This window comes from Carassius auratus, unplaced genomic scaffold (assembly GCF_003368295.1).
Source record: "Carassius auratus strain Wakin unplaced genomic scaffold, ASM336829v1 scaf_tig00033592, whole genome shotgun sequence".
Taxonomy (NCBI): domain Eukaryota; kingdom Metazoa; phylum Chordata; class Actinopteri; order Cypriniformes; family Cyprinidae; genus Carassius; species Carassius auratus.
Window position 1 is genome coordinate 28,968 of NW_020526095.1, and position 14,573 is coordinate 43,540.

The 14,573-nt window shown below is 33.4% G+C and overlaps 1 protein-coding gene across 2 annotated transcripts in view; it reads left to right on the plus strand.

The window, feature by feature from the left end:
• Positions 1 to 14,573, plus strand: part of LOC113081284 (matrix metalloproteinase-16-like) — a 54,642-nt gene that overhangs the window by 14,154 nt on the left and 25,915 nt on the right. The window contains exons 2-5 of one of the 2 annotated variants that reach the window (XM_026253359.1): positions 2,417 to 2,565; positions 3,680 to 3,694; positions 4,056 to 4,178; positions 10,200 to 10,504. In XM_026253359.1, coding sequence (XP_026109144.1) covers positions 2,417 to 2,565; positions 3,680 to 3,694; positions 4,056 to 4,178; positions 10,200 to 10,504 — 592 coding nt within the window. The remainder of the gene's footprint in view (positions 1 to 2,416; positions 2,566 to 3,679; positions 3,695 to 4,055; positions 4,179 to 10,199; positions 10,505 to 14,573) is intronic. The other variant, XM_026253360.1, reaches the window with a different exon arrangement.

A 14,573-nucleotide genomic window follows, 5' to 3' on the forward strand; every position in this document is an offset into this window, starting at 1 on the left:
AAACATCTAGCTCATATTTCACCACAGAACAGAAATTTTCTTTAGCACACAAAAAAATATATACTTTGCATAGATATCATCCTCAGCAATAAAAAAGAAAAAGAAAAAAGATAATCATTCTCATTAGTGAAAATGATCCCAATATCCAAGTATGCAAATGTAAAAGTTGTCCAAGCGAAGAAGGAATAGAAACAGAAGTTGTATTTTATTTAGATTTTCTGGTTTTCATTATAAGTTTTATGAAAGTTACTACATTAAATAATAGAATACTAGTTAGCAATTTGTCGAATTACTAAAAAAGAAAATAAATTGTCAAATAAATAAATACATAGATAAATAAATAAATAAATAAAATAAACAATGTTGTTTGAACTTAAAAATGTATGTTTAGTCTTGAAATGGTAAGTTGTACTTACATTCCCATTATGTTATGAAATCGTTATTTCAGAATGTTCTGAACATTGAAAATGTCAAATGTCATTTTGTAAATATTATAACTTTACTTTTGAACATTTCGTAAACATTCTGAAACCTTAACATAAAAAAAAAGACGAATTTTCAACCAAAACATTTTAGAAGAAAACCGTTCCATGAATGTTTTTGCTAATGTTTTGAGAACATAAAAGACCAAAAAAACTTTGAACGAACATTCTATTAACGTTACTAGGAGAACATTTGTTCATAACTTTTAGAGAATCTTCTGAGAACATTCCCTTTTAAAACAATTGAATTTTAATAAGATTAACTGTATCATATAAATTCTTTAATACTTTAAAATCCTATAGCATTATTAATTGTACAAAAAAAAACTAAAATGACCATCAGCAGCCAATCAAAATTCAGCAGCTCACAAAGTCAAGATCAAAGAAGCTGACATTTGACAGCAAACAACTGTATCTATAAGACCTGTTCTTTCAAATGTTACAAATCTTTTTAAAGTCCAGATAAGCTTCACATACAGCAGAGATTTGGATTTGACCTCTATATGTGTGAGTTTGTGTGTGTTTATCTGGTGGACTTCTCTTTAGCACAGCAACAGTGACTTTAGAAAAGGGCATGTTAGGACATGGATGTTCTTATAGCTAGAAGAGAGATGATGACTCACACACACACACGCACACACACACACACACACACACACACACACATACTCTCAGTGTCATGATGAGTGTTGTAGAGTTGTGATGTATTTGGCTGTTTGCTGAAGGCAGCAGATGGGTCAGCAGAGGATCCGTGTAAGCACTTCCTACCGCTTCTCTCCAGCATTAATGAGAAAACCACTGCAAAACAAACTCAACCTTCTTTTTAATCTGCTAATGGCAATAACGGTAGCAGCGGCCATGTTTCTCCAGAAAACTCTGTCAGTATGAGTTCATTTAGCTATTCTAAGAAAATACAATTCTGTCTGGTTATATTTCCTTAGGCATATTAGTTGTTTTTCCTCTCAATTTCATATGTATTCTCAAGATATATAAAATATAACTCAAGATATCAAGAGTTATATTAGCTATGTTAAGAAAAAATAATAATTCAGTGATATTAAATTATTCATATATTTTCAGTTAGGTGGTGTACAAATGAAAATAAAAATTATTACAATGCTTATTTAATTGGTAGATTGTGTGTGTGTGTGTGTGTGTGTGTGTGTGTGTGTGTGTGTGTGTGTGTGTGTGTGTGTGTGTGTGCGTGTGCGTGTGTGTGTGTGTGTGTGTGTGTGTGTGCGTAAAAGACATGTGTATATATTTTTCTTTTTTTTACTTATCATAAACTTCATATTTCAGAAAGTTGTGGACTAAGAATTAATTAAACACATAAAATCTTATATATATATATATATATATATATATATATATATATAAATCAATTAATAAAATATTTATAAAATCTAATAAAAAAATATATATTTATAAAAAATAGATTCAAATTTTTTCATTTTTTCATTATTATTTTTTAACTCCACACACTTACATATAATTGCATATTCGTAAACAAGAATGACCATTTAAATTTTTTTTAATTTACAAATTAATTACAAATTACAAATCAATTACACATACTAACATATGTATTATTAATATATATATATATATATATATATATATATATATATATATATATATATATATATATATATATATATATATATATATATATATATATATTAGTTATACATTATTTATATATGCAAATATGAGATTAATTAAAGTGATGAAATATAATAACTACACATGAATTACACACATAGATGGTAGTTCAGCTTTGCATGTAAAGCTACCATTATATGTTACACTCAGCATGCAAAGAATGAAAAATTATTAATGCATCGACTTATGATTAAATGCTTAAAGATATTAAAAGCATATATGTTCCCAAAAGTGACATGTAATGATTAAACAAAAGTCTCTCTCACTCTCAGACTTGGCTGCAGCGGTATGGCTACCTCCCTCCCACAGACCCCAGAATGTCCGTCCTGCGGTCAGAACAGACCATGCAGTCTGCTATCGCTGCCATGCAGCGTCTCTACGGCCTTAACGTCACCGGTGAACTGGATAAGAACACCATTGAGTGAGTAGCAGTTACACTCTCACACGGCCACTCGCTCCAATATCGACTGATTCTGGGTCAGAAGTTTAACATGATGTTGCTCTTCTCAGAGTCTCTTTAACATCATTGATTGTGTACAACTAAATTAGTGGCCATACTTTACCATTGCAAAAACCAACAAAGACGGTTGCCAGCATGTTTAGTTCCCCATCATGAGCTGTCTCTACCAACACCTGCATAAGTAATGCCAAAGTCATGGGTTCAGTTCCCAGGGAATAGACCTAATAGACCTTAATCAGGGTAGTGATATATTTAATTTTTGACAGGGAATAAAATGAGGCTGTGAAGGTCAGTAGATTGCACTGTTGTTTAACAACATACTGATTGTTCATTGGATGAAAAACTTTCAGTAGTTAAAAACCCCATAAAGCAGTTTTGAAAGTGGTGAAAATTAAGTGATCTGGGCCCTTATACAGAATGTGCCATTGTAAAATCTATTCCTCGCAGTCTCGTTTTCAGCCGCATTCAATTCAATATGGAGTCAAAAGTGACTTCAGTTTATAGCAAAATCATTTTAGACTAAAATATATGTGAAATGTATGAATGTAAATTGCTAAACCACCAGTGAGATCGCCATAAACCACCCCGGACTAACATGAAAACTGATTTCAGAAGGGTAATGGATGGGGAATTACCGGATTAGATTTTTAAGAAATGCCTTTACAAACTCCTCATGTACGTCTATGCATACTGAATTTGGTGTATAGCAGTGATTCCCAACCACACTCTTCAAAAAAAGTATTGGCATCTATGGTTCCATGAAGAACTTTCAACATCCATGGAATATTTCCATTCCAGAATAGGTATTTTTTTTAGTGGAGTTCTTAACAGAACTGTTCTTTGGCGGACCAGAAAAGGTTCTTCTAAGGCATCACTGTAAAAACAACCTCTTGGAACCTTTATTTAAGATATTTTTCTAGTTTGTCATTATTGAAAGACACTCACACCTGTCTGATAAGGGCTGCAAACGTCTAAAACGGTTGGGAAACACTGATGTACAACATCTGGCCACTAGGATCCTGGTGATGTCATAACTCTTATGTGATCTTTTTGTTTCCTTTTTGCTTCGGCGTAGTGATATCACCATAAGGTGAGGCTGACACTTCTCTTATCATTTGTTTCTGAACTTGTATAGGCTTCTCTATCTCTGTGTGAACTCTAATTGAAGGGAACACACTGATATGAATACAGTAACCATACAGCGTCATATTAGTTGATTCAATGGCTGATATTTGGCCTCTCTATTCATCTTTGAAAACATGGTGGATCTTATACTATTAAATACACAAGTTGATGTTAATCAGGTTGATATAATGGAAACCTTGTATATTTTGAGGGGTTATTCTAGAATGCCAATTAATCTATGAACATTTTAGTGTTGTGTAGTGTAGAAGCTCAGACAAGTGAGAAGCAATGAAATATTAATGAATCTATTTATGTTTCTCTCTCAGCTGGATGAAGAAGCCACGATGTGGGGTGCCAGACCAGTTCGGCGGTGCCTCGAAATTTAGCGTCCGAAAAAGACGTTATGCCCTCACAGGGCAGAAGTGGCAACATAAACATATCACGTACAGGTGAGTTACAAAAACACACTAACTTTGTGTGTATGTGTTATGAAATTATTTATTTTTGTGCATTTCTGTGAAAAAATAAATAAATAAACAATAAAAATCCCGGTAAAATATGTAAAATCCACCAAACAAGACACATTTTGTTTAGAAGCAAAATTGCTTAAAATATTTCAGAGAAAGTGTATTTTTCGTACTTTTCTTTTAAGCATAAATCCAACATCATTATAGTGAAGTTTATGCTTGAATCAAGAAAAAAACTTTTTGCCAATGGGGTAAGAAAAACAGACTTAATTCAAAATATATTCTCTGAAAACAAGTTTTAATATTTTATGCAATTTTGTTTCTCAGGTATAAATGTGTCTTGTTTTAAAAGAAGTCTCTTATGCTGACTAAAGCCACTTTCATTTTGTTAAAACGCAGTAAAAGCAGTAATATTATGAAATATTAATGCAATTCAAAGTAACTGTATTCTATTTTAATATATTTTAAACCTAATTTATTCCTGTGATGCGAAGCTGAATATTCAGTGTTGTTACTCCAGTCTTCAGTGTCACATGATCCTTCAGAAATATTCACATTATTATAAATTTGAAAACTGTTTTTGGCATATACAGCATCTTTTCTGACCTACATTCTTACAATGAGTTATTGTTCTTATATAACCTAGCGACAAGTGATTTGTATTGCTGTTACATGTATTATACTAACATGATGCTCTCTATAAATGCAATATTTCTTTGATAATCCCACAGCTTATGCATGACCTATATTCAAATATAACCATGTTACATTCGCCTCAAAATAATCTGTTGACAGTACTGTGTCGGTGGGTTTGTGTGACTGCTGTGACGGACAAACTCACACCACTGTAGAACATAAGCAGAAGTTTATCCACCTAGAAACACAGTCTCACCTCAGAATGAAGATTTAGACAGCCGAACAGCTCAAATAATAAATATTCTTACTGAATAATTCATGTAAGTGCTTTAACAAAAAATCCAGCTTAACATTTCTTCTTTTAAACTCCCTGGCCTTCTCTAATTGTGTTAATGTACAGTAAAAGTGTTTTTGCAAGCTGATGGACTAGACGAAATTACAAAAGACTAGTGCATCTTTTGATATGACAATACAGCCTACTGATAAAGAGAGAAAGAAAGAGAGCGATAGAGAAAGATTATGATTATGTAATGGAATGGTGGCTGTAGGCAGGGGTGTGTGTGTGTGTGTGTGTAGCCAGGCTGAGCAGATGGGTAGGCAGTACTTACACACACATACACACACACACACACACACACACAAACTCATACACATACAGAGGCCTCTCCTCATCCTTAAGCTATAACAAGCACAAACAGCATCACTGTATGTGTGTGTTTTAGTCTGGGCTAATTGAGTTGGTCTCAAAGCAGTCTGTGTTCTCATAACCAGTGACACACACGTAGTCATTCACGTAACTGACATAGTTTCAATATCGCCAGCAAAGGACCTGAAAGAACAAAGCGAGGTGTTGTGCGTTCAGTGACTCTTTCGTGTGAGCCCTTGTGTTAACATGGGTTAAGATGATATAATACCACAGTTTTTGTCGTAACAGCATATGTAATGTGCACAGAAGCCGGTTTAGGCTGTCCTGTGTTTTTGAAAAGAACATTTTCTTATATGAATTCACAATTTAGTGGCTTAAAGGATGCTCAGGGTTCAGGACAAGCTCTGTGGAACACGTTTGTGGCAAAAATTTTAGAAAATCGTTTGCTTTTGTTCCTCTTTTGAAAGTCACTTTTGATCAAATTGACCATTAAATGCAAACATGTTTCATTCTTTTATTGGAAGTCAACTAGGCTAGCATACTTTTGAACAAATATACATGTTAATCTATTCTATATATATTTAACAATTTATATACAAAGTATTTTTTTATAAATTTGAATAATGTAATATTTAAATTTCAATATACTTTATTAATATTATTATTATTATTATAACTTATTTTTGCACTGGCATGTATTATTCAGTAAGATTATAGGTTTACGATTTAATCTGTAAAGTTGTAAATAGTATAAATCTATACTTATTAATTTTTAAATCAGTTTATATTTAGAATTTTATCGATGACTTTTAAAACTTTTAAACAAACCAACATTTGATTTATTTTAATTCTACTTGATGTTTGCTACCTCAATTCAAAATTGAATTCAAATGTAGGAATTTCGAAAAGAATTTTGATGGGGTGTTTGCACAACTCAGTTTGCGACTAAAAATGGAAGATAAGAATTACGTGTTTTGGCCAATCATTTATATGACAACTGCTTTTTCGCGGCCTGAAATTTTTTTAAAACGATACCATTACGGTCTCTGTATTAACTAAAAATACTAAATTTGTGAAATAATGTGTTCAGTAGCTATGACTAAGTATTTCTTTACAAAGTGGTATCGCCAACTACTGGTCTGGTCAGCATTTTTGCAGATTCATGTGGACCGAAATCAGTTTGACAACTTGATCATCTATACGTGAAACTTTTTAAAAACACGAAGGAAAAAAAAATTCCGTTTTCAGTACTTAACTGTCATACCCTCATTTTAATTCTGAAAGGCTCACAACCCTGCTTAATTTAGTGGACAATATCCCTGCTGTTGGATTTTCAATGGAAAGATTTCTTCTGGTGGTGGTGGTGTAGCCTTGTGGTTAAAGAGCTGGGCTGACAGCCAAACAGTTACAGGTTCAAACCCCAAAAGACGTGATCTATGAATTATAACCATTGTGCCCTCTTGACAAACACTTAACCCCTACCTGTCGTTGTGATTTAACGCGGTTAGACTGTAGAAATGATTTCCACTGGCTCTGGTCATCAACCAAGTGCTTTCTGGCATCCAGACTCGATGCAAATTTATGCTCCTTTTTCTCAGTGATTTTTTTTAACTGAATCAATTCTGTATGTCACAGATGAGAAACATGGCAGGAAGGTTTGTAAAACACCTCACACGTCTCTAGCAAGCAGCCTTCACAGCAGCCGAGCTGGAAATCTAAGCCTAAAGAGGAAAAGAAATATCGGAAGGGTCATGAAGTTCAAAGATGGGATTAGGATTTCTGGGAAGTACAGCTGAGAAAGACAAGAAAAATACATGAACAGTGGAAGCCAGATGTTGATCTAATAGTTTGCATTCACAGACAGAACAACTGTATGCAGATGATATCCAAACACCATCCTGCACCACCTGGAGGGAATAAGAGAGACAAATAGAGATAGAGCTTAGGTTTCCGTGAGATATCATGTCTTGTAAATATTTGAAGAGGCACAGCTTTAATACAATTTAAATTCCTCAGCACATTTGAGAAAACAGCTGCTACTGAGTTGATTGAGAGTTTTGGCTAATACACTATAGACACAAGCACTACGCTGTAGTACCTGATAGTCATACTTAAGTACCTGTATAAGAAGAGAAACCCTCATGAAGATACCGCAAGTAAATGTTAAAGTAACCCATGGGAAACATATCAGATAGAAGTTTTACAGTAAATGCTATTGTATGTACTTAAGCATCAGAGTCTGTGTAAGAAGATGAATCAGAAAGTGAGTCAGAATTTTGACCAACTGCTTTAGTTTCTGATTGCTTTGTGAATGAATCATTCAGATAAACTGTAAACCAGTAAACGGTTCAATTAAACTGCTTCAAAATAATGATTTATTCACAACTGTGTTCTGTTCTAAATGTTGTCAGGTAAAAGTGAAAATCAATAGATATATTTACAATCAGTTGAGTTTGTAATATTGAGAAAAAATTTCATATTTCTTCCGTTTCACATGTTACATGTAATTACTATTATAATAACAATTCATTATGCATAATTACATGCAAGTAACCCTAAGCCAAACCCTAATCCTTACCATATAGTAAATACACGTAGTTAATTAATATTAATAACTCTGTAGGCATATATATATATATATATATATATATATATATATATATATATATATATATATATATATATATATATATATATATATAAATAAAAAATTTTGAATGTGTTTTTATTTATATTTCCAGTTTTGTTTTAATTTTCATTTAAGTTTTAGCAATTTTCTTTCAATTTAGATTTTGTCATTTTTATACATTTTTAATTTTAAATATTTTATTTAGCCCTTTTTGTTTCTGTTTTAGTAATTTTAGCACATCAACTTAAACTTATTTTATTTCAGCTAGTTGCCAAGACAATATCTCTAGTTTTTTTAAGTTTAGTTAAGATTAGGGTTGTTGTTGTTGTTGTTTTAGTAACAATTTTAGTATTTTTTTGGTTTTAACAAAACAACTCTGCAATTGAAACTAGGATGATCTTATTAATTCCAGTAAATCAGTTTGGAAGGTTTTTGCAAATTAAGCTGTTCAAAAAGAAATTATTTACTCGATTTGAGTATCTGAAAGTATTTACCTGTTCATTTCAAACGATTTAGATGTGGCTATATGACATGCAGGTAGCCTACTTTTTCAAAACATTAGCTTGACTGTGGTTGAACTAACTATACGTAGCTTGTATTCTAGGTAGTGTACAGTCTTAAAGTTGCTTCTTCAACACCGACACCAACACATTACTACAGTACATTAGAAGTATTAGAACCATCCTTCAACCTTCATAAACTCAGTCCAGAGGCTAAAGAAAATGTGGTTTTGTAAAGAGCTTAAAAACACTTTAAACATATTATACCAACCCGATCTCATGGCCAATTCACACGTATTTTACGAGGTGTCTTATTTGTACGAATTTGTACGACCACACTCATACAAATTCATGCGATTGTTGCCAAATCGTACATATTTTAAGAGTTGCACAATTCGTATGAATTTGTACGAATGACCTACACCTAACCCCGCCCCTAAACCTAACCGTCACTGGGGTATAGACAAATCTTATAAAATCGTACAAGTGAGGTCGTACAAATTCATACAAATAAGACACCTCGTAAAATACATATGAATTGGCCGTGAGATAGCGTTGATTATACACATAATTCAGAAAAAAAACAAGAGGTTTGAAAATATGCCCACATCAGGTGGCTTTTGTTGTGCAGTGAGCTGTTGGTAATCCTCAGTGAGAAAATAAACCTGCTTCAACCTCCAGCAGAGGAGCAGGGGCAGGAGAAGCAGTGGTTCCTCATAATTTACTCTCTTTGTCTGTTTCTCTTTATTTCTGCAAGATTACATGGAGTGAGATACACTTGCTCTGTTCCCAAATCCAGTGAGCTGTATAAGTAGACAGCATTTTAAATCATTTTTGAAGTGAAAATGCTTTCAAAATACAATCTAAGTTAAGCTGCATTATACTGTAAGATGCATTTTGGTCAAATTAAAAAAATGCAACAACGCAGTGTTACTTTAGTTTTACTTATATATATATATAATTACAGTATTTATTAATATTTTGAATTAGTTAAAATGGTATACTTTGTTTTATTTCCTTCATTTGTATTAGTTTTGAAATGTATTTTATTGTGTCCTTGTTACACATATTACATGTAATTATTAATATAATAACAATTCATTATGCATAATTACATGCAAGTAACCCTAAACCAAACCCTAACCACATAGTAAATACATGTAGTTAATTAATATTAATAACTCAGTAGCCCTACTTAAATATATAATTACACTGCAACAAGGACACCTTAAACTAAAGTAAAACCAGTAATTTTAGTAATAGTAATTACTAAAATTATGGCAATATTACTTAATAAAGTAGTAATTACATATTTATTACTAATTTATTATTAACTTACTTTTTATTTATTGTACTTATATAATATACATTAGCTTTATTGAAACTAACAAAATCATTTTTAACATCTCTGCTTCACAGAGAATTATAAAAACACAAAAAATTACAAAAAATGTAATTCAACACCAAGTGATAAAAAATGTGCAAATAGCAAGCTCTATTGCAGTCAAACGTCCCGTGCAACACAGGGTTGTTTATTTGATCATTGGATGTAAAATACAAACTTTCTGATTGTCATCTTACCTTCTTTCCAGTATAAAAAACGTCACTCCTAAGGTGGGAGCGGAGGAGACCCACAATGCCATTCGCCGGGCGTTCGATGTGTGGCAGAACGTCACGCCGCTGCGTTTCGAGGCAGTGCCCTACAGCGACCTGGAGCGCAACAAGAAAGATGTGGATATTACTATCATTTTTGCCTCAGGTTTCCATGGCGATAGCTCCCCCTTCGATGGAGAAGGGGGTTTTCTTGCGCATGCCTACTTCCCCGGTCCGGGGATCGGAGGAGACACACACTTCGATTCGGATGAGCCTTGGACTCTGGGGAACCCTAACCATGATGGTACGTAAACCTGGTTACATTGGTCGCGTATAAACCCAGCTTTATTGGAGAGTAAATCTCAGCTCTCTCTCCTCATGAGCTTTGCTTTTCTGGACTGCTCTAGAAAATGATGGAGTATTACATGTAGAGTATATGTATTTGGTCAATTTTAGCTCCATACACACCATTAAATGTAAAGCAACTGATATTTTGAGATGGGAACTGGTTCTAGGGAACTTGTTTGAGGAACTTTACATCAAGGAAACTAGATATCCAACAGAATAACTATATTTTGCTTATTTTTCTGTCTTTGAAATAATCAGTATTTATGACTTAAATCTAAATAAATGATCTGCTATTTTTCTGTTGCATCATAATTTGGAATTCGTCATAATTCATAAAGTTTTTCCACACTGACCGATTTTTGTTTTTGCACTGATTTCAGATTTAAACTGTGTGTACAATCAAATACAAACTGTGCTGGTCAGATTGTCTCTTGGTGGTGTCTTGACTAGAATAGGCTGCAGTGTAGTCAAACATTATGCCAAAGTCTGTCTCTGCAAGACCAGCTTGTATCCGTCCAGCTAATCTAAAACTTTTGTAGGCCAAAATCTAACAAGCCCAGCTGTAAATAAACCCCAAAAACTGAAACATGTGACTTTACGGATTAAAACAACACACACACACACACACACACACACACACGTAAAAGTTGTTTAAAATATGCAAATTGCAAAACTGCTTCTGACACCAAGTGTTCTGAATCTGAAGATATTATGTGCACAGATTATATGGTGTGGGGGCGGAGCCAGGGTGCTGTTGTAATGCAATTGTAGTTATTAATTTAGATGTTTCAGTTTAACCAGGGTAACCAATTTGTCAAGTGGACTATACAATTCAAAAGTGCTGGCAACCACACCTACATAATATGCAATAATCGCACATAGTCCTGAAGCTTTTCTTTTCAAGATCACATCCCCAAACCTGTTGCCGACTTAAAGTCTTTGCAAAACAATTATATATGAACCTGCTACTTACAGACTTCATCACTGTAGTATGCAAGCCCTAATCAGAGTTCTAATCAAATCAAATAACATCATACTGTGAAATAAAATGTAAAATGTGAGATATATTTGAAACAAGAAACAAGTCACAATTAAGCTGTAATTAGGTTACTTTCACTTTTATTACCCCACTTGTTTTTAGAAACAGACACAGAACATTACGGCTGGGCTGTGGGACTGTGTGTGTGTGTGTGTGTGTGTGTGTGTGTAGGAGAGCGGTTAGACCTCACAACAGGAACAATCTCCTGGTCTCGTTCAAGGATGAGAGAAAGAAAGATTGTCTGGGATGATAAAGGTGAAATACACAGAATAGAGCGAGAGAACCATTTGTTCACAACTGCAGCTTTACACTTTAGCATCAAAATTGTGAACAGATGAAGCTGTGTCCTGCTGCTATGGACATCGTGGTGAGGTGGTTTAAGATGAACCAAAAGGTTAGGTTCAAACCAACAGGTCAAGGTTTAGCTAACATGGACCTACACGTACAGTATATAAGCCTGAGCTACTGTTACAATTACATTCTGCCATCAAGAAGCATATTTTTTTCCACTGATGACCATTCAAAAATTTGATTTAAACATCCAAAGTTTGATGTCACTACTATTATTGCTTAACACAGGTTTATTTTATTTTTGTAACTTTTTAAAGCCAAAGGCCCCCAAATAATATGATCTCCCTTCCTGAAATAGACATTTGTAAAGTCATTTGTGAAAAATATGTGTTTTTGTAATTTGAATAAAACTAAATAAAATAATAATAAATAAACAAATATGAATACATTCAATAAATAAATCATAAAAAAACGATTTTATTTATTGTATTTAATAAAAATAAATAAAATCTTAAGTTTGACATTATACAGATGTTTCCCAAATTAACTGTTTAATTAAATTAATTGCACATTTAATTGTAATACATAAATATTTAACATTTAATTTATATTTAATTTTATTTAAAACATTTATACCTGAGGAAGTTCAATTGACCGAAACATTGCTTAAAAAAAATTGTGATTAAGTTTTAATACAGAGCATGGCATCTGTACAAGTTTTAAAGTTTTAAAGTTTTAAACAATTTTTTCAAGTTTATATTGGACATTTACTACAATTCTGGTGTGTTAAAAAATAATAAAACTAATATTCATACTATACATGTTAATTGACATCCATTAAAAAATATATATTATTATTACATATATATATATATTAACATTTTCATTATATATATTACATTTTCTTAATAGATACCAGAGATCCCAGACCCTAGTTTGAAAACCTGTATTATTTCCAGCTACTCATAGAGGCACCATACCTGCACATTATGCTCTTGAAAAGATAAGCATGTTTTGTTTTTCACCAAAATGTCCCCGGAGAGGGGTACGCACAGGCGAACACAGATTTCGACAGATTTTGACGTTTTTCGTGCTCTTATGTTGATGTGATAACATCGGCTACAGTGGAAAATATGGAACATTCACGTGGCTGCACTCATGCAGGAAATTAAAATTCCAAAGTGATATTTTCTCTCCCTCACCCAAATCAGGGTGAGATGGGGTTTGTCAGGTTAGAAAAACAATCGAGAGTGATTTCCGATGAAACCGTGTCTCGTGTCAGGAAAATCTTAACATCTATGTAAAGAACAATCTCTGCTGGAAGAGAATAACTTGCAAGATAAGAGTGGATGATAAAATAAATGTGAAGAGGAACTTTTGTATTGCAAATCCACATTGGTCAGTGGGCTGTCAGCATAAAGAAAGAGGAGTGTGTGTAGAAATAGGGATTAAAGATGTGCAAAATGACATTTTTAAAATCGACAGTCAGTCGTGGGTTGTTTGTTCACTCAGTAATCATAAGATAGATAGATAGATAGATAGATAGATAGATAGATAGAAAGATAGATAGATAGATAGATAGATAGATAGATAGATAGATAGATAGATAGATAGATAGATAGATAGATAGATAGATAGATAGATAGATATTATATCAAGTAAATCAAAATTGTCAAATAAATTAAAATATAGAAAAATCAACTAATCTTTGCCAGTGATTCACAGTCTAATCAAATCCCGATGAATACAACGCATTATAGAAGTTAAATGCAAATGTGATTTAATGTTGTCTTGAAACTGCTCCATTCATGTAGTGTCAGAATTACTGTAATTATGAGATGACAACTCTTGAGACTCTGAGCTTTTCACATCCTCAGACTCTGAAATTATTCATTTCTATGGCAACTCCTATAACGGCAAATCAGATGCATGCGCGGCTTTGTTCCTGATGGCATCGAAACGTAATCACTACATTAATTCACTTAAAAAACACTGAAGAATAAACAAAGTGCATCAAATACTGCTGACAAGAGAATTCTGCGCTTTCATAGTTCAACAGAAATGTAAATGTTTTTTTCGAAACTTCACTTGAAACTTCATAACGATGAAAGTTCCAACGTTTGGAACCCAACGCGTCATGTGACCAGTCTGTGATGTCATCATACTCAGACAAAGAGACTTTATCCATAGCACACACATAATATAATACAGTATATGTCAGAATTAGCATTAATGAATAATATGTGATTAGAATGGCCTGCAGACTGTACTGTATGTGATCCATATCCTGTATGTGTAAGGAGAGCGGCTCATGCTGGTACACACCAGGCCTGCTCTCAAAATAGGCTCTCACCCACCGACTGGAGCATTAGCATTCCATGTGGATAGCAGCAGCACCTTCCGCCGGCACAGCCTGCCTCTCTCTCTGCATCTCTCACTTTGTCCCTCTCTTTCCATTCAACATTTGCCTCACACAGCATTGTGAGTAAGGCTTGGATAACTTGACGTGTGTGTGAGTGTTTAAATACTGTCCTTAATCTCTCCAATCTCTTGTGAGTGTCCGTCTCAAATCTACTTCCTCCGGATTCAGAACCAGCGTGTCTTTATTCATCCCTTGTTAGCTTGCTAAACTAAAGGAGTCTTGAAATGGTGCCTTGGATTCTGTCTTCCTTCTTATAAGGCAGTTTTACAGCAA